This window comes from Protopterus annectens, chromosome 9.part0 (genome assembly GCF_019279795.1).
Source record: "Protopterus annectens isolate FY-2018-M chromosome 9.part0, PAN1.0, whole genome shotgun sequence".
In the NCBI taxonomy this organism is placed as follows: Eukaryota; Metazoa; Chordata; order Ceratodontiformes; family Protopteridae; genus Protopterus; species Protopterus annectens.
This window is the reverse complement of record NC_056743.1, coordinates 159,717,583-159,742,851: the sequence shown is the minus strand read 5'-3', so window position 1 is coordinate 159,742,851 and position 25,269 is coordinate 159,717,583. Positions and strand designations below refer to the sequence as shown.

Below are 25,269 nucleotides of genomic sequence, written 5' to 3'. Positions count from 1 at the left end.
GTCCAGATCCTGGCAGTGCTGTGTCCATACATTTTGAGATACCATTGCAGCTTCCTCATATGCAGTTTGGCATTGGGAAGCACCAGAATACAAGATGCCATGAACCCTAAGGCTTGAAGGACTGTCCTTGCAGTCAGCCCGGACTGATGAGATAGTTGATGGAAGTAAAGGGAAAGACTCTTTTGTTTGTCCGGGGTTAAAAGGCCATCTGGGATGCTGTATTCAGTCTCACACCCAGAAAGCACATGTCCTGAGAGGGTACTAGACTGGACTTTATTTCGTTCACAGAATACCCCAGGCATCTTAGCACTGCTATCACATATTCCAAATGATGAAGAAGCTCTTCCCTTCCTTGAGCCAGAATCAGGCAGTCGTCCAAATAAGGATAGATCTGTATTCCTTTTAGCCTGAAGAAAGCTATCACTGGAGCCAGAACTTTCGTGAACACTCTGGGCAGTAGATAAGCCAAAGGGCAATGCAGAGAACTGATAGTGAGAAGTCCCAGCTCGAAAACGCAGATACTTCCTGCAACTCAGTCTTATAGGAACATGAAGGTAAGCCTCCTTGAGATCCAAAGTTACCATCCAATGATCTTTGCCCAGCAGAGGTAAAAGCTGCTGTAACGTCAACATTTTGAACTTGGGAATGTCCAGATAAGTGTTGAGGATAGATAAATCCAAAATCGGTCTCCACGTGTTCCCCTTCTTTGGTACTAGGAACAGGCGAGAATAAAATCCTAGGCCCACTTCTGGCATAGGGACCGGCTGTATGGCCCCTATTTGGAGTAACAGAGAAACTTGCTTGTGAGCCTCTATTCTTTGTTGAGGAGGAACGTCTGGCATGCCTTTGAAAGGAGGCAAGGTATGGAAATAAAACCTGTAACCGTGGTGTATGATATCCAAAACCCATCTGTCTTGGGTAATTAAACTCCAATTTTCTTTGAAAAGTGCCAACCTTCCTCCTAAAGGTGCTGCCAGACGAGAAGGCTCTGGCAGCTGAAAAGGTAGGTCATTGGGTCTGTTTACGAAAGGACTGACCCCTGCCCTCACCCGAAGACTGTGCAGGAGAACTCCCTGTTCTAGGCCTAAAAGAGCCCTGAGCTCTACCCCTACCACGTCTAGATCTACCCCTAGACTGGGAATCATAAGAAGGATACGTCCACCCCTTAGTAGGCCAATTTCTACTAAACTTTGGAGGCTGGACCTGCAAAAAATCTTTAACAGTCTGCATAGACTTAGCCTTGTCTTCCATTTTCTTTAAAACTGCCTCAACAGGAGAACCAAACAACACATCAGATTGTAAAGGAGCATCTAAAATCCTTGTTTTAACATGGTCAGATAAATTTTGATCCCTCAGCCAGGCGTGCCTGCGAAGAACTGACCCAGTGGCAGCCACCCTAGACGAGGCCTGTACAGCATCAAAACCACATTGCAAAGAATGCTTACCCACCTGTTCAGAAACATGCACTAAATCTTGCAACTCTTTACAATCAATACCTTCTGCCAGAGCATCAGCCTTAGACTTCAATTGTGAAAGGAGATAGTTTTGGTATTTCAACATGTGAAACTGGCAATTCAAAGCCCTCATAGCAAGAGTGGAAGAAGTATAAACTTTCTTTCCCCATCTATCCAAGGCCCTGGCCTCTTTGTCTGCAGGAACCGGATTCTTTACAACAGAAGCCTTAACACCTTTAGGCCCCTGGCTAACAGTTTCTGGGTCTGCCCTAGGACTCTTAAAAAGATACTTATGAGCTTCAGGCACCCTGTAATACCTATCCTGTTTAACAGGAGCAGGAGGCAAAGAATCAGGATTAGGAGAAGCCTCTGTAAAAACATCTTCCACTACATCCAAAACAGGAGGTATAGCCAAAGGCCTATGCTGGGGTAAAAACAAAAATTCCCTAAGCCTTTTCCTGGAATCAGAGAAGTCCTGACCTTCCCACTTAAAATGCTCCCTCATGGTATGAAGAGTCTCTGATAAAGAAAAATCCTCAGGAGGAGAAGCAGAAGGAGTAGAATCATCCACATCAGAATCAGAATAAGGAGAGTACTCCTGCAAGTCTTCAGCCGAAGACTCTGAAACATCTGAAGCCTGCTCAAAACTCCCTAGCTCAGGCTCCACCCTAGGTCTCTTATCAGGAGGGGGCATAGCACCCTAATCAAAGTAATCAAATCTTCTGCCATTTTAAGCATATGCTTCTTGGGCACAGTTCCTGAAGAACTAGGGGTAACACCAACTGAAGCTAAACCTGGCCTGCCCCTGGGAGAAGCCTTGGAAACAGAAGGAGAGGGCCTAACCACCCTAGGCAGGGAGGGAGTATAGTAACCTGAGAAGCCCCATCAGCCTGGCCTGCCTCCTGAGAGGCCACATCCTGCAATAACAAAGACTCTCCCTGGGATCCCAAAGAAACCTCCGGTGGAACCACCGGCTCCACCGACACCTCCAAAAAACCCGCGTCCGGTACTGACGGTTCCTCTAGCCTAGGTTTAACTGCTTTGTCCTTGCGCTTCTTGAGAAGCGGCGTCGGAGCATCCGGCGGCATTTTATAATTGCACCGCTTCCCGAAGACTAACCTGGCACAATCTAATCTTCTCTTAATAGTGCGCTTATTAAACCTAGCACAAGAGCGACACCCAACAACGTCGTGCTCAGGCCCTAAACAAGGAATACACAAAGTATGGTAGTCTCTATGCGGTATCTGTTTCCCACAAGAAATACAATTATTCACTTTTTCTGACATCCGGTAAACCACTGAGGCAAGAAAAAACTAAAATATTCCCCAACGGGGTACTTAGCCAACTTTGACTCGGTCTGAAACTCCTAAATCGAACAATTTCAGAACGCCAACCGGCACTTGCAACGCTGCTTCTGCATCGGACCATGCAGCAAAAAAGACTGAGGATATGACGTCGGTCATGCGCATTTGTACCCTGACATTCAGATGTCAGTCAAATGCGCCTTGACCGACGTCAGCCTTATACTTTGATATTCGGGCCGACCGAGGACAGCAGACTACCCAAGTGTAAGGACTGCAGCAATGTGAGATGAAGAACATCGTTTTTCCTGTTGGGCACAGTCAAAGGATATAGATCCTTTCACTGCTTCCATTCAATCAGTTTTGGACTTTCTAGCCGAACTTTTCCACTCAGATTCGTCACCGTCTACCATCAAAGTTCAATTGGCAGCTATAGCTAACTTTCATGTTGGAGTCTCAGAGTCTTCCATTATGTCTCACAAGCTCTGCAAAGCTTTTTTAAAGGGAGTTTTTCTCCTCAAACTACCCATCAGGGATCCTCCTCCTCTATGGGATCTCAACTTGGTTCTGGCGTCCTTAATTCTTCCCCCCTTTGAACCTGCGGCTTCATGCTCAGTGAAGTTACTATCTTGGAAAACACTCTTCTTGGTAGCTATCACTTCAGCTAGAAGAGTCTCCGAACTCCATGCTCTGTGTAGTCGACCCCCTTATCTTTTGTTTCATAAGGATAGGGTGTCCTTACGTACTAACCCATCCTTTTTGCCTAAGGTAGCTTCACCGGCAAATTTGAATCAAACCATTGATCTTCCTGTGTTCTTTCCTAACTATTCAAACAGATCAGAACAAAAATTACATTGCTTAGACGTTCATCGCCAACTTAGGTACTATTTAGACAGGACCAAACAATTCAGGAAGTCTGGTCAACTGTTTGTTTCTTATGCAGAAGGTAGAATGGGCCTTCCAGTTTCTAAGGTATCTCTCTCTAGATGGCTTACTTCGTTGATTACCCTTGTGTATGAGATCAGACATCAACAGTTGCCATCCAAACCCAGGGCTCATTCAACTAGAGCTTTAGCCACATATATAGCTTTCCAAGACAGGCTGCCTATTGATTCAATTTGTTCTGCAGCTACTTGGGCTTCTCCCCATACTTTCATTTCTCATTATAAGTTGGACTTAGCCTCTAGGGACCGAGCCAACTTTGGTTCCACCGTACTCAAGAGTCTGTTCCGATAGGCCACCCGGGACAAGGTGCTAGGGACGCGGTCCCATCCAGCAAGAATGAAGGCGAGATAGACAACTTAACATTTAGAAGTTATGTACCTACCATAACGTTCCATGTTAGTTGTCTTCTTCTCGCCTTCTTTCTTGCGTCCCACCCTCCTTCCCCCTAGCCTAGACAGACCTAGAGGAGGTTGTTTTCTCCCACGTTTTACCACCTCTATATATATATATATATATATATATATATATATATATATATTTTTTTTTTTTTTTTTTTTTTTCCCTCGGTTAGGTTTAGGACACCTCACAGTCAGCCTATAAAGGTGGGTTACCCTTTTTTCCATGTTATGGAATTTTTCTTGCTGGGCCTAGCTTACAAACGAGATCTGAGGAGTTACCGCCTAGCATTGTGGGATATAGGGGAGCCTCGAGCCGGTGGAACTAGCTCTCGAGCTTTTAGAGTGGCCGAGTCGGAGCCGAGGTTCGGCTCCGAACCCATCCAGCAAGAAAGAAGGCGAGAAGAAGACAACTAACATGGAACGTTATGGTAGGTACATAACTTCTAATTTTAGCTAGTCTGCAAGAACTAGGAGGACCCATCCTAGAGAGAGATGACCTCCTCCTTTCTCCTCTGTCTGTGAGAAGTGCTCAGTTCAGGCCTTTCTTATTCATCAGTAGGCATTTACCTTTAGGATATTTCTGCATATCTGCTTGTAGATTCCTCTCCCTTTTCCTTATTCCAGGTAAAATTTCTGTAATGGGTTTAGCTTGTCTGTCCACCAAGAAAACAAGTGGTTCCTCCCTAAGATCTTAATTGTGATTTATGAGAACTCACTTTACCACTCTTTGAACAAGCTCATCAAGCTGATTTGAAATTCCTGGCTTGGAATTAACTGAAGTGACTTTGGCTAGGTGAGTATCTGACTTGCAAGCTCTGATAGTGAACCAGCCCTTCCTCAGGTTTCATAGGGTCAGGGTAACTACTGGCATAAAGGAAAGATTAGTTCTTAAAGTGGTCTCAGAATTTTCTTTGAAACAATGTATTCACCTCCCTGTGTTCTTTCCTGAAACTAGAAAAAGGGGGAGAGAATTTTCTACATTGTCTACAGACAACTTGGATACTACATTGACAGTACAAAATACTTTAGGCTTCACACCAGCTCTTTGTTTCTTTTGATGGAAAGAAGGGGACAGTCAGTGTCGAAATGGACAATTTGTAAACGGTTATCCCATTTCATACCATGGTAAGTCCCTACCACAGAATAAGTTTGCACTAGTAGAAATACTTCCTTTCTAAGGCATTTTGGAAATGAAGTATACTCTAGAACTATTCTAAAGTTAGCTATGCGGTCTTCTATTCACACTTTCATCAAACATTACAAAATCTGCTCCCTTTCTTGGGCCCCATAGCAGGTTTTGCTAGATCCACAAGGCTACTAGACTCTGGTCTTCAGTCATCCTGCCTTACTATTTAGGCTTTGTCAGTCATCCAGTATAGCTTTATGCTACTGCAACAGTTATCTGATAATGAGCATAGTACTGTTGGCTACATAAACTTAACTGTAGATGCTTGAATAGTTGCACTTGGAGGCACAGCAACAATTCCTCCCTCCCTTGATCTTTTTTCTGTTTATTCTTTTCTGATAATTTTTGGCCAGGGTGGGGTTTCCTTTTTCTCTGTCTCAACTTTCTCCTAGTACATAAACTTCTAAATTGACAACTTAGGCAAGGTTGCCCCCATAAAGCAGCCTCATTTTTAAGTAGAGGCAGAAAAGTTCTGAAATTTTGCACATGTATATCTGCTTTTGTATTAGCACAGCCTTAAGCTTCCTCAGATGTGTGTAGTGCATGCACCCAAACGCTTTTATATACCTGGCTGGGCATGTTTCCTTGGCAGGATGTGTCCCCTATAGCTATATATATATATATATATATATATATATATATATATATATATATATATATATATATATATATATATATATATATATATATATATATATATATGGGTTCCTATGAAATAAACGACACGTTGTTTTATCGACAGCGAGTAGATGGACGTCAATTACCCGAAACGTCAAAGGAACGAAAACTTAAATAAACGAAAGTCAGTCAACCGACACCGACGCGGAAACGTCAAAGGAACGAAAACTTAAATAAACGAAAGTCAGTCAACCGACACCGACGCGGAGGTAAGCGAAATGTGTAAGGGATGTGTATGTATGCAGTAGTGACGGACGTTAGGGTGCGAGTAAGGTAAGTGTGCGATGTTCACGGTCTGTGGGGATGGGGTGGGTTAAGTGAGTTAGGGTTAGGGCTCGGGTCAGGTAAGTGTGTAGTAGTGATATCTTTTGGGTTAGGGGTGGGTTAAGTGAGTTAGGGTTAGGGCGCGGGTTAGGTGAGTGTGCGAGAGTGACGGACCTTAGGGTTAGGGTTTGGGTCAGGGTTGTCTATAGGTGTGTATGTCAGGTTTAGTGTTGCTTTGGTAGGATTTTGGTTTGCTTGTGTTGTGTGTGTGGTGTTTGGAGTGGGGATTCGTTTTGTTTTTTAATTATTGTTGTTGTGGTGTGGAGTGTGTGAGGTGTATATCGTAGGTAGCAGTGCGAGTATGTATGTAGTTGTGTATGTGTTTATGTGGTAGTGATTGTACTTTGCAGGTATGTGTTGTTTAGTGCTAGTATGTAGTTTAGAATTGTCGGTTGAGTGAGTTTCGTTTATGTTAGTTTTCGTTGTTTTGACGTTTCGGTTAAGTGGTGTCGATGTAGTGGGTGTCGATATACTAAGATGTCGTTTAATTCATATGAATCCATATATATATATATATATATATATATATATATATATATATATATATATATATATATACAGCAACAATGATCTTTTCTAACATCTACTGTTATGGTAAGTTACTTACACAACTGTACTTTCTTGCTTTAAAAGTGCCCCATTGCACACATTTGCACTTTGGTCTTTTTTTTTTTTGATTGGTCACAACTTTAGCAAGCTTTGGACTGTACTCCAGTAGTGTGGTGTCCTTGGGTATTTCACTGCCTCGTGTCTCAGCATTCTGAGTTCCCCCTTTTGGCTATCCTACTCTTGCCATCCTGTGTCCTTTTTTTAATACTCTTTTTGATTCTTCCCTGTCATAGACCCCCCAAGGGGTGTCTGTGGCTAAAGATCTATAAAGTATATTTTTACAATAATACGTATCTGTGATGTGATTGTCCTCCTTGGGTCACAGATGCCTGTTAACTGTCCTGCTGTGCCCTGATGGCCTGTCCATCCAGCGTGTGTTCTGTTGGAGTTCCTTGTTAAGTCAGGCAAGTGCATTTTTTAACACTGTGCCAGATCTGCATTGTTTTTCTTGATTTGTAGGGAGTGTACTTGGTAAGCTTTTGGCTCTAAGCTATGCTTAGTTTTATAGTGAATTTGTGTGACATCACAGCATGATCCACTGAAGGAAGCTTGTGCCTTAACTCATTCCCTCCAGTACAGCTCTTTTGAGTGTGTACCTTTAACTCCAAGTGGGCTTGGCTTCAGCCTTTAAAAAATGAAGTTATTACCTTACAATTCTAACAAAAAGTCATTGACATAGGTCAAACATCAATACAATTGTGTTTTCAATCATGTATGCTTCAAGATAAAATATTCTGATACCTTGTATGTAGCATAGTTTTGCAATTATTAATGCAAATATGAACAAACAATATTTGACGCCTAGAGGCGCAGTAGGAGGTAACTGCTGATGCACCTGGAGACGTCACTCGAATATAATTAATCAGATGAGTTTCAAAGAAAAATAGTCCAATTGGATAAGTAAGGATAATTACAACTGTAGAGCTGAGGTTGGTCCCATTGATGATCGTTAATAACATATCTGTTATATAATTTATATTAGGATGTAATATATAAGCCTGCTAACTGTTTTGTTTTTTTGCCACTCTTGAATTATAGGATCGCTATGGCTCTTACTGAAAGTTCACTGAAAAATTGTAGCTACGAAATAAACTAACACATCTTGAAGATCAAGCACTGCATTCAGCACAATACACTTTATTTCTGTGTCCAAGACTGCTTTGGAAGCTGGGAGACTGGCTAAACCCATCATAGAGAACATATTTTTACAACTGCTGTATTTCCGCTAGTTGCAATGGCAACATATGGTGCCTCTGTTTCATTGGAGGACTTCTGCTATCCTGCAGTATTTACTGCACTTTAAACATTTTACGATGCCTGCGTTACTGTATCAAAGTCTAAAACAGGGAAAATCACACTCTTCCTGGGTGGTAATAATTTGGTTCATTCACCGTGAACAATTTGAATGCGTCTGTATGAATATTTTTAACATGAACAAGTTACATTGCTGCCTCACAGAATGATTATTGGCCTGGGAAGATACAAACTGGATTGGAGCCATTTTGAATAGTCTTTAGCCAGACGATGGTGCATGACAATTAGTCCCTGCTGCTTGCACTCCTCAGAAGAGAAAAGTGCGCACACACACCTGCCTTTCATTTCTTACGTTTGACTTATGGCTGTACTAAACTAATAATTAAAAAAAATGTCCAGAAATGAGTTAAACACTTTTCTTTTTCCACACCAAGGATGCAACCTGAACTTAATAATTTGCTGTGGATACGAAAGACTTTAATGGCCAGTACAGTGACTTTAGATGTGGACAGAAACTAAATATTGGATGATTTGCTTTGCAACAGATTAATTATGGTCAAGTGTGTTTCTTGCAGTTACTTTAATTCCATTATGGATAAATTAATTCGGGGTGGGTTTTTGAACTGCATGTTACGGAATGATCTATTCTTATGGACTAGATTTCATTAGTCTACACTGCCTTTTGCATGCTTTAAGGAAAGTCTTAATTCAGTACAGGATCAAGTCTTTCAGAATCCATTTCACAATGGTTTCACAGTTTCACTGTCAGCATTCAGTATCTTGGACTTGAGTCAATAATCCTAAGAAGACGGATTTTTAGTAGTCCATCTTAAGAGTTCTGCCAGCATTGCAGCTACTTGTGTCACAGACATGCTGCTGACCTGGCTTTGGAAATCAGACTCTGTTCTGCAATCAGATTTGTTGATTGGAGGTGTGCTAATAGGGTTTAGGGCATATGTCTTAGCTAGGTGAGTATTTTGACCCCTCTGGATGGAAAAAGTACAGCTGTTTCCTTCTGTTGGAGAAAGTTAAGTCAAAATTTCGGTCTATGGAATATGCCAAAAAGCAGCTGAGATAAGACATATAAGCTGTAGTGACTGTTTTTGCTAGAATTTAACATGCTAAAACCCATTGGAAATAAAAGGAAGCAGCAACTCACAGGCTGTTAGCTTTTCTAGAGTCACAGTTAACATACCACTTCTTGCTTTCTCATTACAGAAGTTTACATGTAGTGATGTATGTTTAGCACTGTTGAGGATGATGCTATATAGAGCATTGTGCCTTTAGTTTGCTTGAATGGTGTGTCACATTATAGTGTGATTCCTGTATAAGAAATGTGCATGATCTGAGGGGCCTCAATAATGCAAGATGCCACTCCTGTTCTTGCAGTTCCTGTAGTACTGACTACACGTCTTTCGATTTGGGCAAGTTGGAACTGGTTTCTTTTAAGACATTGCTATACCAATACCCCTTCAGTTTATGCAGTTCATAAGTGGCTGCTTGAAGAAAGTTAAATCTTATTTATTGTGAGTGATGGATTAGGTCAGAAGTATGAGTTATGTAATGAAGCTAAATAATTTTATAGTGGAGCATTACTTTACAGCAGTGTAAACTGAGTAACGTGGGCATTTCTATGATGCTTAGGATGGTCATTTAATACCTGTGTAACTGCTGTGTAAGCTGGCAATGTATTTGCTGTGAACCTATTGACATCTTTCTCATCCATGCTGGAGGCTTTGAATAACATCAGAATGTAGGAGAAGTTTCTATATTTGTCAATTCTTTCCATGACCTTTAAAAAACGTGATAGTGACAACCATTTTGTGTTATTTTTATTTAAGCACCTGTGCTACTCATTTGTTCTGTGCTTGAATTGCCCCTTCTATGTCAACCAGCTTGATTAAGCATTAATGTATGACAGGCAGTTGAGACATTTTCCTGTTATTGGGTGTGCAAATTTGGACTGAGTTACTGACTGATAAGCCATCTGAGAAGAACACCTCAGCAGTATTGTAAAATAAATTGATTTACAGAAACTTTGTTACATTTTTACTGTATATTTGTTTCTGCTAGTATACTGTTTAGCATGTTTTCTTACATTGATTAACATGAAAGTAAAACGTCTCAAGCACTCAAAGTTCACTACATTACCGAAATATAAAGCAGTGTGGCAAATGCAATTAAGTCCTTGTAGTAGTAGTAGCAGCAGCAGCAGCTACTATTCACCCTTCAATTTATGCAGGGTGTACTCGTCATGTTGGTTTAAAATGCATGGTAATATGCATTGCTTTCCCATCAAACCTTTGTAAAATATTGCATACTGATGCCATTCTGTGGTTTTGCAGTTGTATGGTAGTGTTCTTGGGTAGTCATTATGGTTTATTTAAGCATTACACAGTGTGTGTGCAGCTTGGACTTCCAAGATGGCTGCACACCAGTCAACAGCTTAACTTCTGTTCTCCCAGTGTGAAAACCAAAACTAATTAAAAAACAAACAAAAACGGCCAGTAATACAGTCTGCTTGAGTAAATTCAGTTGCTGGCTAGTAAGTACAATGCCTGAATACCTGCAAAGAAGAAACTAAGAGACCTGAAAGAAAGTCAACTAGAAAAGGTGAAGAGAAAACACTGAATGGGAAGAGTCATGCAACTGTTCAGCAAAAAGCAGTTCAGGCTCAATCTTTGGTGCAATACATGGCTTCCAGTAATGTAGAGGGAAAAATTAGTCAAATGTGCTCAGAGCACATTAAAATAAATGAAACCCTGAAGAAATTTATCAAAGTAAATAACAGAAGGCTGGAAAATGGAAGAAGCATTAAACATATTCAGATGAGCTGATAAAACTGCAAAAATGAGATGTCAAAAAGAAATGGATGGTTGAATATGAGACTGCATAGGGATGAGATGTTTGAAAAAAATGTAGAATTAGAGAACTGAGCACATAGGGGAAATAGATTTTCTGCTGTACCAGAGAAGCTAGAAGGAACAGACTACATTAATTTAATGAAAGCACAGATAAGCAACTGGACTGGTATTCCACAGCAGGAACTGTTAACTGTAAGGCCACTCCATGTATATGCTCCAAATCTGGCCATGAGAAAGCAGCCAATAACTTTTTAGTAAATATGCAAACCCACCAGCAGAAAGAGTTGATCCTGACAAAGTACTAAAAATTGGAGTGTGTGTGGAAAATGTTTATTCACTGAACGCCAGGCAGAAGAGAAATGCATTTATTCCAGTAACTTTATTTGGGAGTGCGAAAGGGCAAGAGTCAAATGAGATAAGTTGATCCAGCCATAAACCAACTCTACAACAAGAGGAGAAAGCTACTACATGACAGAGCAAAATCCCTAAAAGGGAAGGCATCTCTGATCAATACTAGCAAAAAACTACAATCACTCATAAAATCATCCAAGGCCATCTTTGAGAGAAAAATCGCTGAAGACACAAAAGACAATCATAAGGCCTTCTTTAGCTATGTTAGAAACCTGGGTGGAAACTCCCAGATATGCTCAGAATTAGTCCAAAATGATACAAAAATCACTGAACCCACAGACATTGCCAACATACTGGCAGACAGGTTCAGTGCAAATTTCTCCCCTCCCTCCCCCCCAAAAGGAGAAATATCTATCCCACCAGAGTCTAGCCTCCCAAACATCTCAGATGCCCAGGTGAGAGCTGCTCTCTAAAGCAAAAAACACAGCATCAATGGGACCGGACGGTGTCCCCGGCTGTGTGCTACACGAACTCAATGAGGAACTAAACCCACACATAAGGCTGCTGTTTAATCTTAGCCTTACTACAGGATACGTACCCAAAGAATGGCGTACGGCAACTGTGGTCCCACTCCACAAAGGTGGTGCTTCTACGGACCCTGGAAATTACCGCCCCATAAGCTTGACGAGCCTTGTCTGCAAAGCTGTGGAGAGGATCTTAATGGAACTCATAAATAATGACATTGGGGACCTACAGACACTGGATCCTACCCAATTTGGCTTTGTCAAGGGCAGATCCTGCCTCTTGAACTTGGTCGACTTTTTCGAAACAGTCACTAAGGCCATTGATGAGGGTAAGGCAGTTCACACAGCCTACCTTGACCTAGCAAAAGCGTTCGACACAATACCCCACTCGGGCATCATAGAAAAGCTCACCAGCTTAGATGTAAACCCATATGTCACAAGATGGGTTGCAAACTGGCTCAAGGACAGAACCCACAGGGTTAGAGTTGCTGGTGCCATGTCAGACTCTAAGCCGGTCACGAGCAGTGTCCCACAGGGCTCAGTCCTGGGCCCCCTCTTGTTCGGCATTTATTTTTCTGAAGTGCAGGCAAACATAGGGGGATTGTGGCTGACAAAATTTGCAGATGACTGCAAACTGGACACCATAATTGACACTCCATCAGACACAGACATCCTCCAGAGAGGTCTCATAGAAATGGATAACTGGTGCCAGAGCCATGGCCTTAAGCTAAATGCCAAAAAAATGTATAGTCATACCCTTTGGGGAAAACAAGGTAACCCCTAATTACCACATGGGTGGTAATCCATTAAACACGGAAGAAGTTATCAGGGACCTGGGGGCCCAAGTTGACAGTATCCTCTCTTTTGACACTCACATTGCCAAAGTGGTTAGGAAGACCTTCTACATTGCCCACCTGATCATGAAGGGATTCACATCCAGATCAGGAGAGGTCATTGTACCCCTGTACTCTTCACTTATCAGACCAATGATTGAGTACAATGCCCCATTCGGAATGTACCTTACCCGACACCTGCAGCAGTTGGAAAGACCCCAAAAGTTCCTCACCAAAAGGATAAAGGGGCTCAAACATATGTCATACGCTGCCCGACTGAAGAAACTCCAGCTCTATTCAGTCGCATACCGTCTGCTCAGAGGTGATCTGTGTCTGACATACAAGGCCATGTCCAACCCGGAATTAATGGACATGCTCCACCTCAAAAAATCCAAATCCACCAGAGCCACGAGAGCAAGAGACTTAAACCTCAACACGGATATAAATAGGACGTGCTGGAGGGACAGATTCATCACCCAGAGACTCCCTACACTATGGAACAGAATCCCAGTCCATGTGAGGCAGAGCCCCTCACTGACTCTGTTCAAGAGAAATCTTGACGAGTGGATGGGAGATCGTAGGTTTACCCCGGGAATCATCTCTGTGTCACTGCTGGAATGAGGCACAGCAAACTAATGGGTATAGTATTCTCATCCTAAGGGGTGGTGAAAGCCACACACACTCTGGCTAGGCTTATAAATGCCCTAGGGCAGATAGCCTAGTATGAACCTATGAAACAACAGAACAAGGAAGTTTCGGGTTACCTGATTTAAAGGGATATTTTAGAGCTGCACAGTTAAGCCTCTTATACAATTCGAAGTGGAAAGTGATGTTGATGAAGCAGGGAAGTAATTCAAGAAATAAGGAAAAAATGGGATTTTGGACACAGATCCTTAGAGAATAACAGTAATATAGAACAATATACTCATAAAGTAGCAGAAAGTATACTGTGAACTAAACCAACACAGGAATGGGGAAAGGAGACTCTGCCAGTAGGGAAGACTGCAATTAGAGGTAGAGAGTGTAGACAAGATGGGGTTAGAATTTACTGGAGGAAGATGGCAAAGGAACCAAGGTATTGAGAGCAAATAATTTGAGAAGGAAAGGCAATATAATAAGAAAAGGCCTAGAAAGCATTGGGATTGCAGGCTATTGAGTACCTTCCTTTTCAGGGATTGATATCAGAGTATAGGCAAAGAGAAATAAGGGATTCCTACATGAAAAATCTGCACTGGTTAAGTTTTTAAATTGAACAGAAGCTGCTAAGAAAGGGATAATTAGCAGGGCATGTGACGACCCACTCCTGGACCAGTAATCAAGGATTCTCAGTCCTCACCACTGGCAACAGTGGGGTATGTACACTGGGAGGATGAGAGGTACACACAGTATTCCCAGTTGCAGCTGTCTGCGTCAAGTGCAGTTTTCCTTGAGGGTTTCTCCCTGTTTCTCCAGATCCCCCAATAGGACTTCCCACTGGCACAGCTATAGAGTTGAGATCTCAGCTGAGTGGCCATACCAGACCTTCAGCAACCTCTGTCCAACTAGTGCTTTGTGTCCCTGAACAAGTAGCTCACACACACACACACACTCACTCACTCACTGAGGTTTGATTTACACACACCTGGGAAAGGCTGGCACAGGTTTACTAGCTATGCTCCCTTTTGCCCAGACTATAAGGTAGTTATCACTGCAGCCAGCCAACTTCTTGTCAGCTACTTTAAGGCTCTTAACAAATAGTGTTCAATCTAATTATGTAATATTAATAACAATAAAAATGGCAGTTTGACCAAGAGCCAAGTCTATTAGGAGTGGCCCACAGTGTCAGCAAATAAATATGCAAGTACTCTCAAAACATAAATCTCTCCAGACAGATCAGCCACAATGAAAGGTTTAAAAATATTTAATAAATAATAAAAGAACAAGAAAATACTCAGTATCTAATCACAATGACATCAGAGTTCAAAATCACAAGATACATTTAAAACATTTCAGGACAGTCTCAAATAAAGAAAAATATCTGAACTAACCTTTGCTGTATTCCTGACTATATCCAAGAGAATTATACTGTTCCCTAGTAACTTCATCAGTGCAAGACCAATGTGTTTTGAATGTTTCCTGTTGTCAGGTCCAAGACAGAATACAGAATGCACTGTGTCACTAAGAGCCTTCTGAAATTAATATCTCAAATATTACCAGTGGGATTGCTTGCAGAATGACATCATTACTTGTCATCTGAGACTATCCCAGGTGAAACCATCGGTGCTGGAAGCTGACAGTATTTAGCATCTACCTGTGAGAATACATAGACCTCAGATCTTTGGCAGATGCTAGAAGTCATAAAACAATTGCATTCCTTTATATTTCAAGACTAGTAATTATGTCACCCTAGAGACAATACTAAAAGCTCCCTAGTTTTTGACATTGTGTCTCCTTGCTGCATTGAAACTGAAAATACCATCTTTTATGGAGTAGCCATAAAGTAATTTAGTTTCATTTTTTTTCTGAAGTTAACCTCCTGCATTCCAGTTTCCACTGTTAAAATATATACACTTACAGTTAAAATAGTGCATGTACATTTCTGTTCTGTTCCAGTAGGGCACACTGTGGTTACAGTTCAAACAGCACTTTGCAAAAACCTTTTCAACACACATTTGTGTGCCACCAGTTTGATATACGCATGATATACAGTTCTAATACATTTGTAACACAAGCATTTTTTTTATAAATCATGTTGATATTCACAAATGACTTATAATTATTTACAAAATTCCAGATCACTGTGCTGGCAGTATCCCCCTTTGTCCAGGGCATATAAAGTATTGCACAATAACTATAGAAATCATTCAGAGGTCAGAAAAAATTGAGAAGAGAGATTAGATAATGCAATTCAGAAAGAAGCATTGGTAGGGCATGTGTATGCCTCTAATATATGCAACCAATGTAGAAGATGTAGCATTTTTGCCTATAAGCGTTTCCATAGATACTTTTATACTCCATGCAGACAAAGAATTTTTCCTCATATAAATGGCAAATGTTGGAGGTGTGAAAGAGGTAACTGGGAACATGCGAGTGTAATGAGTTGTCAGAGTTCAAAAATTTGCTACAGAGTACTCTGTCAGGAATACTGGGAGTGCAAATGAGTGTAAGTAAAGACATTGTTATTTTGGGTTGGGGTACAGGATTTGAGTTGCCTGGATAGATTAAAGCCTTGTTAAGTTTAATTCTGATGACTGCCAAAAAGATGAATACTAGAAAATGAAAAAAGCCTAAACCAACTAAACTTGAAGTAGTGAATATTGTAACAGAGATAAAAGAACAAGGACTGGGATCTCTAGAAATGGGTAGGAATAAATCACCTAGAAAAAATGGAAATTGAGAAACATACATGCAGAGAATGGTTTGTAGGAGGAATGAGGTTTAAGAGAAGGCAGAAATTGAATAATTTATGTAATGTTGCTTACATTATCACAATATATGTGATGTGGAATATTTATAAATATGAACTGGATAATATGGTTTGATTATATAAATGCAACTTTGCTTGTGTCAGAAGTGATAAGGTGTTATAAAATGTTGTGCAGCATTTACTCAAGTGCTGGAGTTTCACCTTTGCTATGTAAGTGAAGCACAGTTGAGTAAGTACTGCATCACTTGCACTGTCATCATTGATTATTGCTGCTATCCTTTGGACACAGTGCGAGTCAGCTCCAAGGCACAGCGAAATAAAGCCACGACTGGAAACCAAGATGGTCCAGTTTTGACTAGTGGCCAGGGCAGTTGGAGGAGTTAGACAGAAGAGGCTGTGTGTGAACAGCTGACACAAATTTCCTCTTCCTTTTTGGGATGAGGGTCAGCCTGATGCACTGCTTTACTAGCACTTTAGAGGTAGGTCCTCCAGCAGGAGGACAATTTGAGATGTTCGAGACTACCAAGATGTACATGTGTAGCAATATCATTTCATACACAGAAGAATGTATGAGCCATTAAGGTGATACTCTGGGAATGTGGCAGATGTCAGACTTCCACAGGATTTTGGTATGCTATCAAAAAAAAATCACTTGTACACTGTATTGGATTGACACTGCTCGTGGAGTAGGAGAAGGAGCTGTGTACTTCTCGGGTAAAGTGACATTTCCAGTCTGACATTATACATAGTGGCTGGAGGTTCTGGATTCATTCCACCAGATTGGAGCCACCTGAGTAATGTTCACCAACTCTTGTAGAAAACATTTGAACCCTTAGTACTGAAGTGTGCTAGCAAAGGATAGCACAATAGTGATGACCAAAATAACTTTCATAGCTGTCCAGCGTATGGCCCCTTCCAGGAGGCTGTCCATCCCTGCCACTAGACTGACTGAGACCAGTGAAACAGAGAGGAAAGAATGTGATTAAAGTTATTCATGGGGTGAGTAATGGATGGTGGGAAAGGAAGTAGTACATAGAAATCTTTTGGCATCATTTAAGTTTTCTGATTATCACTGTTTCCATTTTGTAATATTGTTGGAAGTATGAATTTAAGAAAGTTCAAATATTCCTGAGTTTACATACTGATTTCTGGGGACCCCATAATACATTATTCAAGTTATTTAATTCCTAAAAGGACAATGCACTTTTGATCATGCAGTTAACACACTTTTTTTTATCAGTTTTGATTCCCATAGTAAATGGTTCCTATATTTTTGGTAGTATTTTTCTTCCATGTGATAACATAACATTAAGAGCTAGTATGTTATCCTAGTGAAATCCCTCACACCTGTACTTATTTTGCTTTGTACTGCACTGTAGTGGTAGTATTATATTAACAGACTTAATGTAGAATTTTGGTTATATCCTGGTTCTACCCGGGAAGTTGCTGATATAATAACTTCCCAATATAGCCAAGTTTGTTGTACACATTAACATGTGAGATGTGACCACAGTGTGAGCTTCTGTTCTCTTCTGTTGATTTTTTAAATGTTGATTGCACCTAGGGACATCTACAAGCCAGGCTTGCAATGGAACTTTTACAAGCAGAATGTTTTTCATTATTCACAGTGACGAGGTGCAGGCCCTTACTGAAGTAGTAAATGATTGCAGCATTGTAAGAAGTATGTTTATCAGCTGTGTGTCATTACAGATAGTTTGTATGAAATGCTGCTTATACTAGACCTGGCCACTGCTTGGCCAGTTTACCTTTTCCATGGGCAGTTTTTTTTTTTTTCATAGATTCGTAGGAGATTACTGGGCTAATGGCTCAAGAGCCCTTACAAGCCAAGCCGGTTTTACCCAGATTTTACCCAATTTTCTCTCCCTAGGTGAAAGATAAGGGTCAGCAAGTGGGGGTTTGATAATTTTTTTCAGATTGCCTCTGTCCATAAGACACGTGGGCACACCACTCCAGGAGTGAATTTGAAATTTCCCATCCATTGGTCCAAATTGCAGAGAAGGGCTCTGTTTCACATGAGTAGGAAGCTTATTACAGATGAGGAACAGTCTTTCATATCTGTTTCTCCAGCATGATCTCTTCATTTCAGAGATCATGTTCAGATCTTTGAAGTGGGGAACCCTCTTGTACAGTTAGTTTTGCAAATGTGCAACATTTCCATCAGGGCTCGATCAGAGACGGCCTTGTAGGTTAGGCACAGATCACCCCTCAGTAATCAGTAGGAAACTGAATACCATGATAGGGCTTTTAATCCGTCTGCATATGACATGTTGGCTGTACCCTATTTTTTTTGGTGAGTAACCTCTGATGACACCCTAACTGTTGCAGGTGCTTTGCAAGGTACATGACAAAGGATGCGCTGTACTTAATTACTGGTTTGACGGCTGAGTGCAGTGATACTATGGCATCCTTGGATCTGGATGCCTTACCCTTGATTACAAGCTGAGCCACATAGAAGGATTTCCTCACCACTGTGGACAAGTGGTCAAAATTTAGATTACTGTATTGAGTACCCAGATCTCTCACCAATGGGTCCACTCCTTAGGGAGTGCTATCAGTGTTGTAATTTGCAGGGGTATTTGATTTCCCAAAGGGTTTTACTATCCACTTCGCATTTAGTTTGAGGCCATGGCTGTGATACCAGTCATTAGTCTGCATCAGACCTTTCTGTAGGATATCAACATCATTTAGGGAGTCAGTGATTGCCCCCAACTTTTAGACATCAGGAAACTTTGTCAGCCAAAGGCTGTTTACATTTGCATTGACATCTGAGAGGTATATCCAAAACAGGAGGAGGCCCAGCACAGAGTCCTGTGGTACTCCACTGGTGACTGCCCTATTGCTGGATGTGGGCTCACCTACTCTAATAATGTGTCCTATCTGTTAGCTATTTGGCCATCCATCTGGTTATTTAGAGGTTTATACCCAATTTAGTGAGTTTATGTATAATACCCGAGTTGGGGTATTGTGTCAAATACCTTGGCCAGGTCAAGGTAGGCTGTATGCGCTGTGTTAGCCTCATTCATGGCTTTGATGACCTTCTCAAAGAAGTCCACCAGATTGAGGAGACAGGACCTGCCCTTGACAAAGCTGAAATGGGTTAGGTCTAGAGTCATCCTATTTTGTTGTTAATTGGGACCATGATTATCCTTTCCATAGCCTTGTATATGAGGGCTAGTCAGATTTATGGGTTGGTAGTTTCCTGGGTCCATTGATGGTCCTCCCTTGTGCCGACAAAGCCTGTGGTTAAAAATAGATCTGAGTGGGTCTGTTAGGTTATGTTTCAAGCTGTTTAATATGCACCCTGGGAATGGAATGGCGGGGGTATTTCATGGGGTGAGACCAGAGATACTGGGGTGAAATTTGAGTTGAATTTATTGTCCAACAGATTTACTATTACTTCTGGCTTGGGTGTAGGTAATGCCATCCACAGTCAACTCAGCAAGTTGTTTCCCTTAAGATTTTAGACATAACTAAAACATGCTTTGTGGTTATCCTTTGCTTGGGAGGCTATTTTGGTCTTATATTTAGCTTTTGAAGACTTGACTAGTTCCCTGATTTGCCTGTTGAGAGTTATGAGGGGATTTTATCTGTTGTGCACCCTCCCAATTACTTCTAGACAGGAATTTTTTCCTTCTTGTGTATGGTCTAGTTATGCCAGGGGTCCACCAGGGTGACTTGCTTTTCCAGCTAGACCTGGATTTATTTTGGTCAGGCACTTTCATTTTTATGCAGTTGTTTAAGTGGTGGTACTAGGCATTTGTGTATACTTCTGCATAGGCCTCCATGTTTTCGGGAACTTTAAAATTACCTGTGAAGGTAATTTTGCCTTGGAAAATTTTTTTAGGGTTTTGGGGTTTGATAGTTCTACAGTTACATTTGTTTATGATCCAGTCTTACTAATGAGGACATTACACTGAGGGAGTTGCAACACTCTCCCTTGTTTGTAAGTAGTATGTCAAGGATATTTGAGCACTAGTTGGAGTGCAGACCAGCTGTTTTAGAGCATTTGCATTGACAAAGTCCAGGAATCTCTGAGCCTTTATGTTAGTGGTCATTTGTTTCCCAGTTTATGGAGGGTTAGTTAAAATCGCCCTTAAGTAGTGTGTTTGGCTGAATGATAAGTGATTCTAGTAACTTCAGGTATGCAGAGTGTTTTTTTATGGTTCATGGCTGGGGACCTGTAGCTAGTGATATGGGGGGGGGGTTTACTTATGGTCAGCTGGACATGGAGTGGCTCAAAAGAGTCATTGTGCTTGACCATTCTAGAGTTGTGATTGTTTATGTAAATGGAAAGACCACCTGCTTTCGTTTTTTTTTTTCTTTTCAGAGGGTGGTCTTGAATGTGTGATGGGCATTATAGCCTTACACTGCTGGGGTGCTTTCTGCAGCTTTGAAACATGTCTCTAACTGTACAGACATCAGCATTCTCCAGGGAGAGGACAACTTCCAGGGAGTGTAGTTTGATTCCGAGCATTGAGCAGTAGTACCGCCAGCCTGGCATTCAGTTTTTATTCAAAATATCCTGTTTCTCTTATCTTTTCCTTGTGTGCAGTTTGGAACTGTACATAATTGCACTAGCTTCATTATTGCTAATTTCCAGGATATGTTCAAAGCAAAGGATTTGTTTTCATCACACTGTGTACATGTGAATAAAAGATGGTCAGATGCTCAACATTAGATCACTGTTGCTGTAGCCTAAGCTGTTTGGGTTATATCCTACCTATGATATGAATAGCTTTCAGAGCTTCAGGGCACCTTACACACTCACCCTAACTGCTGGAGGGGCCCAAGCAAAGTAACATAAAAGCATAATTTGAGCATCAAAAGCTTCTGAGCTTTCTTACCACTGAAGATGCACTGTACACTTCCTGTCTGTGGAATTAAAGTTGGCTACTGATCTTTCAAGGCTGGTCAAACAAGTGCCCCTTTGAGGAAAGACTTTCATAATTTTATTTTTCTGTGGAAAACTTTTTTTTTTGTGAATGTATTATCCTTGCGCTGGGATGCATTTGTTTCATGGCATGTCATTCCTAATGGGGAGTTTTATTATGCAAATGCTTGTGTGATACTTTATACATACATAAACACACACGCATTTTTGTGGAATTTGTATGTTGGAGGCTGGGTGTTGTGTTCTGGAGGGCTGTCATTTATTTTTACCTCAAAGTCCTTATCAGGAGGTTTACTGACTTTCACAAGCTCTACTACCCTGTCTTTCAGGACTCTCTTAGCTGGACCATGAGTCAGTTACCAGTCTCCTCAGTTCTTCCTTCCCCTGTCCACAAGAAGAAAACTTCTAAGGAGTATTTCAGAGTCTTTCTGGCTCATTCACTGCCTTAGCTGCCAGTGGGAGAGACACTGTGGCCGGACTTGACTACTCAAAACACTCCTTGATTTCTCTTGGTCCCTGAAATGGAGTTATACATCCGCTGTGAGTGTAGGGTTGTCCTCCTCAGGTAAGGGAGAGCAACTTTTGTCAGTTTTGGGGAAAGGAGTGGTTTTAGCTCAGTCTACATATCTCCTTTTGTAACTGTGCTAGGATGTCTGATCCTTGGGTTAGTGCCATTGCCATGAGTTGGTCTTATTCAAGGGAGTCTGTCAGGAAGAGATTGCAGAAACCTAAGAATGGTACTTCTGTTTATGGTAGGGAAGACTTGCAGGAATCTGATACTGAATTTACTTTGTCCTTTTAATGTTTCAAATTCTGTTTCTTCACTTACTTCAAATAACATTGTTTCCTCTCACTGTGAGCCTGATTCTCAGGTAGAAGAAAGGGGGCACTGTTTTTCTTCACTGATTTCTTCACAAGCTGAAGACTGTTTCTGAGAAAAAGTATTATTCTAGATTCCCTTCCCAAAGAGCTGGCTGTTTGCAAGATCTTAGCTAAAATAAGAGGTACTGCAGTGGGAATTGAAGGAAATCCGTATTTTCCAACAAAAGTATTATGGTTTGCAGTTGGATATTCAATAGTTTACAGCTGTCCCTCCTATTTTATCAGCTTTAGTAGAGATTTTAACCGCTTTCAGTTTGACAGTCAGCCTCCTCCATTCCCTTTGACGAGAATGGGAAAGATATTGAATGATTTGGAAAGAAAATGTATTCTTCTGGTACCTTACCTTTCATAATTTTGAACTGCCAGGCTAGCATTAAACTTTATATTTTCGAAAATATGAGAAAGTTGACTACTCTCGTCCAAGATAAAAAAAAAAACAAAACAAAAAAAAAAATCATTGCCTTAATTGTATCTGCTTCTCATGTAACCGGTCTTTAAATTATGATTTTGCTAATGCTTCCTCTAGAACAGCTGGTACGGGGTCATTTATATGCAGATTTGCGTGGTTACATTCTCAAGACTTCCCAGAAGATGTTAGTCAAAAAACAGACTGATTTGATTGTTAATGATGTTCTGTTTGGCCCTTCTGCTGAGGTTCTTTAAAGATTTGATAAAAGGGGAACTTGATTCAGTGGGTGACCCAAAATTTCTAACCCCCCCCCATTTCCAAGTATAGTAAAGACTTTTTAACTTTTCCCCCCCAAAAAGCAATTTAAGCAGCAAGTTACTAACAAACGAGATTAAAAATATATATATAGCAAGGAGGCTCTAAAAAGAAAGGGAAAGTTGTCCAAAACAAAGAACTGTCAAAAAAAAAGTCAAAATTACTATTTACCTGTCCAGGTCTCCCCTTCCTACCCTCAGTCTAGATCTTCATATTCCTTGGCAGCATCTGATTATTTAAGACAAATGGCTTTTGAAAATCAGCAAAGATACAGCTGGCAGTGGGAGCCGTCAGCCATCCTTTTCAGTGGATTATTACTTGTCCTGTAAACCAAATGTTCCCATTTCCTCCAGTTCTGGAGTAAAAGTTATGTCATAGAACTAGTGCTTACAAATCAAATGAGTGAAGGTTTTCATTCAGGGGTTTTTCCTGGTGCCAGAGAATTAGGGAATTTGGATACTAGTCTTAGACCTTTCCTTTCTCAATCTTTTTGTCAAGGTCCAAAAGTTCAAAATGTTGTCCCTCCAAACCCTGTTACCTCTAATTCCTTTACTCAATTTCATGCTACAGTTAGACTTAACATCTGAAATCTTTGCCAATAGGAATATGTTGGTGAGCATCTTTTAAGATTTTCTGCATCTGGTTTAAACTATCCATTGTCTGTCATGCATGTTGGTCTATCTACTGTGCCAGTGGTATTTAAAATGCGTCTAGCTTCAATAATTGCTTACTTCAAAGCATTCACATCTTTCTATATGTGGATGATGGTCTTATATTTGCTAACACGTTTTCCAACTGTCAGAATTCTTTGACAGGTGTCATGAAACATCAGCTCTATCTTTGGTTTCAAGTGAACTTGGAAATCTCTTCTTTCATTCTTTCACACAGAGTAGTTTTTCTGGGATGCCATTTGGATACTTCCCTTAGGAAGAGCCTCCCTTTCTCTAGACTAAGAAGAATTGTACAAAATCTTCCTGAGATTTTCCAGCCAGTCTCTGGTATTTGCCAAGGAATTTCTCAGTATTCTGGGATTTTATGCTTTCTATGAGAACCACAATTTCCTTGGCCAGACTTCACATAAAAAAGTGAGGTTCTTCAGGTCAGTCTGGTCTCTTCAACAAAAACATTTATCGTTTTAGATTCCAGTGTTGGAGTTTGTGAAAAGGGAGGTGGTGTAGTGGGTGGACCAGTTCTCGCTCAATCCATGGCTTCCCTCTCTCTTTTCTACCTCCTTTTCAATCTGTTACAATAGATGCTTCAGACTTAGTTTGGGAGACTGTATTGAAATTGGTGAAAACATAAGGTTTATGCAACAAACAGGACTGACAAAAGCATATCATTGTCAGAGATGCTGGCAGTAATCAGTGCTTTAAAAGCCTTAAATCAGTGGTCTCCAGAACCTCTTCAAGTTATTATGGAGATGGAGTAAGTAAATAAAGATGTACCAGATCTTTTGCAAACTTCCCTTAGTGGCCTGAGAGGTGGCAACAACTGTTAGAATGTATGAGGCCTGACAAGTCAAATCAATCCGAGCAAAGTGTTGTAGAAGACAAGCTGAACAGGACCAGGTAAACATCACAAATGGAAATTGCACCTGGGATCTTTCAAGAGTCGATCCACTGTAGGAAACTCCTCAACTAGATCCATTTGCCTCCTTTCAAAACACTGTTAAGGAAATTTCTGTTCTAGGCTTCCTTGCATGTCGGTCTGGAAGATGGATGGCTTTCCATTCCCATGGACAGGAGTGTTCCTGTATGCTTTTCCACTGATACCAAGGTTTATTCTAAAGATCCAGAAAGACACTCCAAATATTGTGGTAGTGATTCCCTTTTGACCCAGGTAACAGTGCATATTCTTCCACATCACTGTTGCAGTAGTCTTCACCAAAGGGATGTCCTGCTAAGGATAGCCCAATGTCGTGCCAGTATACCAAGGCATTTAGCTCATACAGATTCCACACATCGCACATATGCTCTCCACACATGACATAGGTCATAACGGTGATGTAGGGATGTAGTTATCAGGAATTTCTTTGCCACCAGTCCAAACACCATTGTTGAATGCTGTTCTGAACAGCTATGTGCTATAAGTGCCCCATTGAGGTTTCTCTCACATTTTTTTGTGGTTATTGTGTTCATGTCATCCAGAAATGGAAAATTTCAGTGTGGAAGGCATATTCCCCATAAAGATCGTCACAATCAGTGTCTCTTCTGTTTGAATGCTTCCCATGACCATGCACATTGCTCTATCTGCCAGCATTTGTGCCTAAGATTCTTCATGGTCATCTCTCCTCCTCATTCATCTACCTGGAGTACCAATGTCTTAAGTTATTGGCTGAATTGTTATGGCAGAATCCTCTTGTCCTGACAGCCAGCCATTGGCCAAAAAGAAGGCTTAAAAAGGTCTGATCTAGTTGCTGTCCAGCCTCCCCTGGACATCTCTTTTGAGGCTGGTGAGAGCCCAAAGGGCTGCCCAGTGTTTGCTTCAGATTCCTTTGCCATGACCTCATCAGAGGCTGGCATGGATCTGGTGTCTTGTACATCCTGGAATACTTTTCAAATATGTCTGCCTGACGTTGAGGAGGAATCTCGGTTAATTATATCCAAAGGACCGACTGGGATTCC

At 41.1% G+C, this 25,269-nt stretch overlaps 1 protein-coding gene across 4 annotated transcripts in view; it reads left to right on the top strand.

Annotated features, from left to right (window-relative positions):
• Positions 1 to 10,185, top strand: part of ARFGAP2 (ADP ribosylation factor GTPase activating protein 2) — a 722,347-nt gene extending 712,162 nt beyond the window's left edge. For all 4 annotated transcript variants that reach the window (XM_044082689.1, XM_044082691.1, XM_044082688.1 and 1 more), the window contains one exon: positions 7,934 to 10,185. In XM_044082689.1, coding sequence (XP_043938624.1) covers positions 7,934 to 7,954 — 21 coding nt within the window. In that variant the 3' untranslated portion in view covers positions 7,955 to 10,185. The remainder of the gene's footprint in view (positions 1 to 7,933) is intronic.
• The last annotated feature ends 15,084 nt before the right edge of the window (positions 10,186 to 25,269 follow it).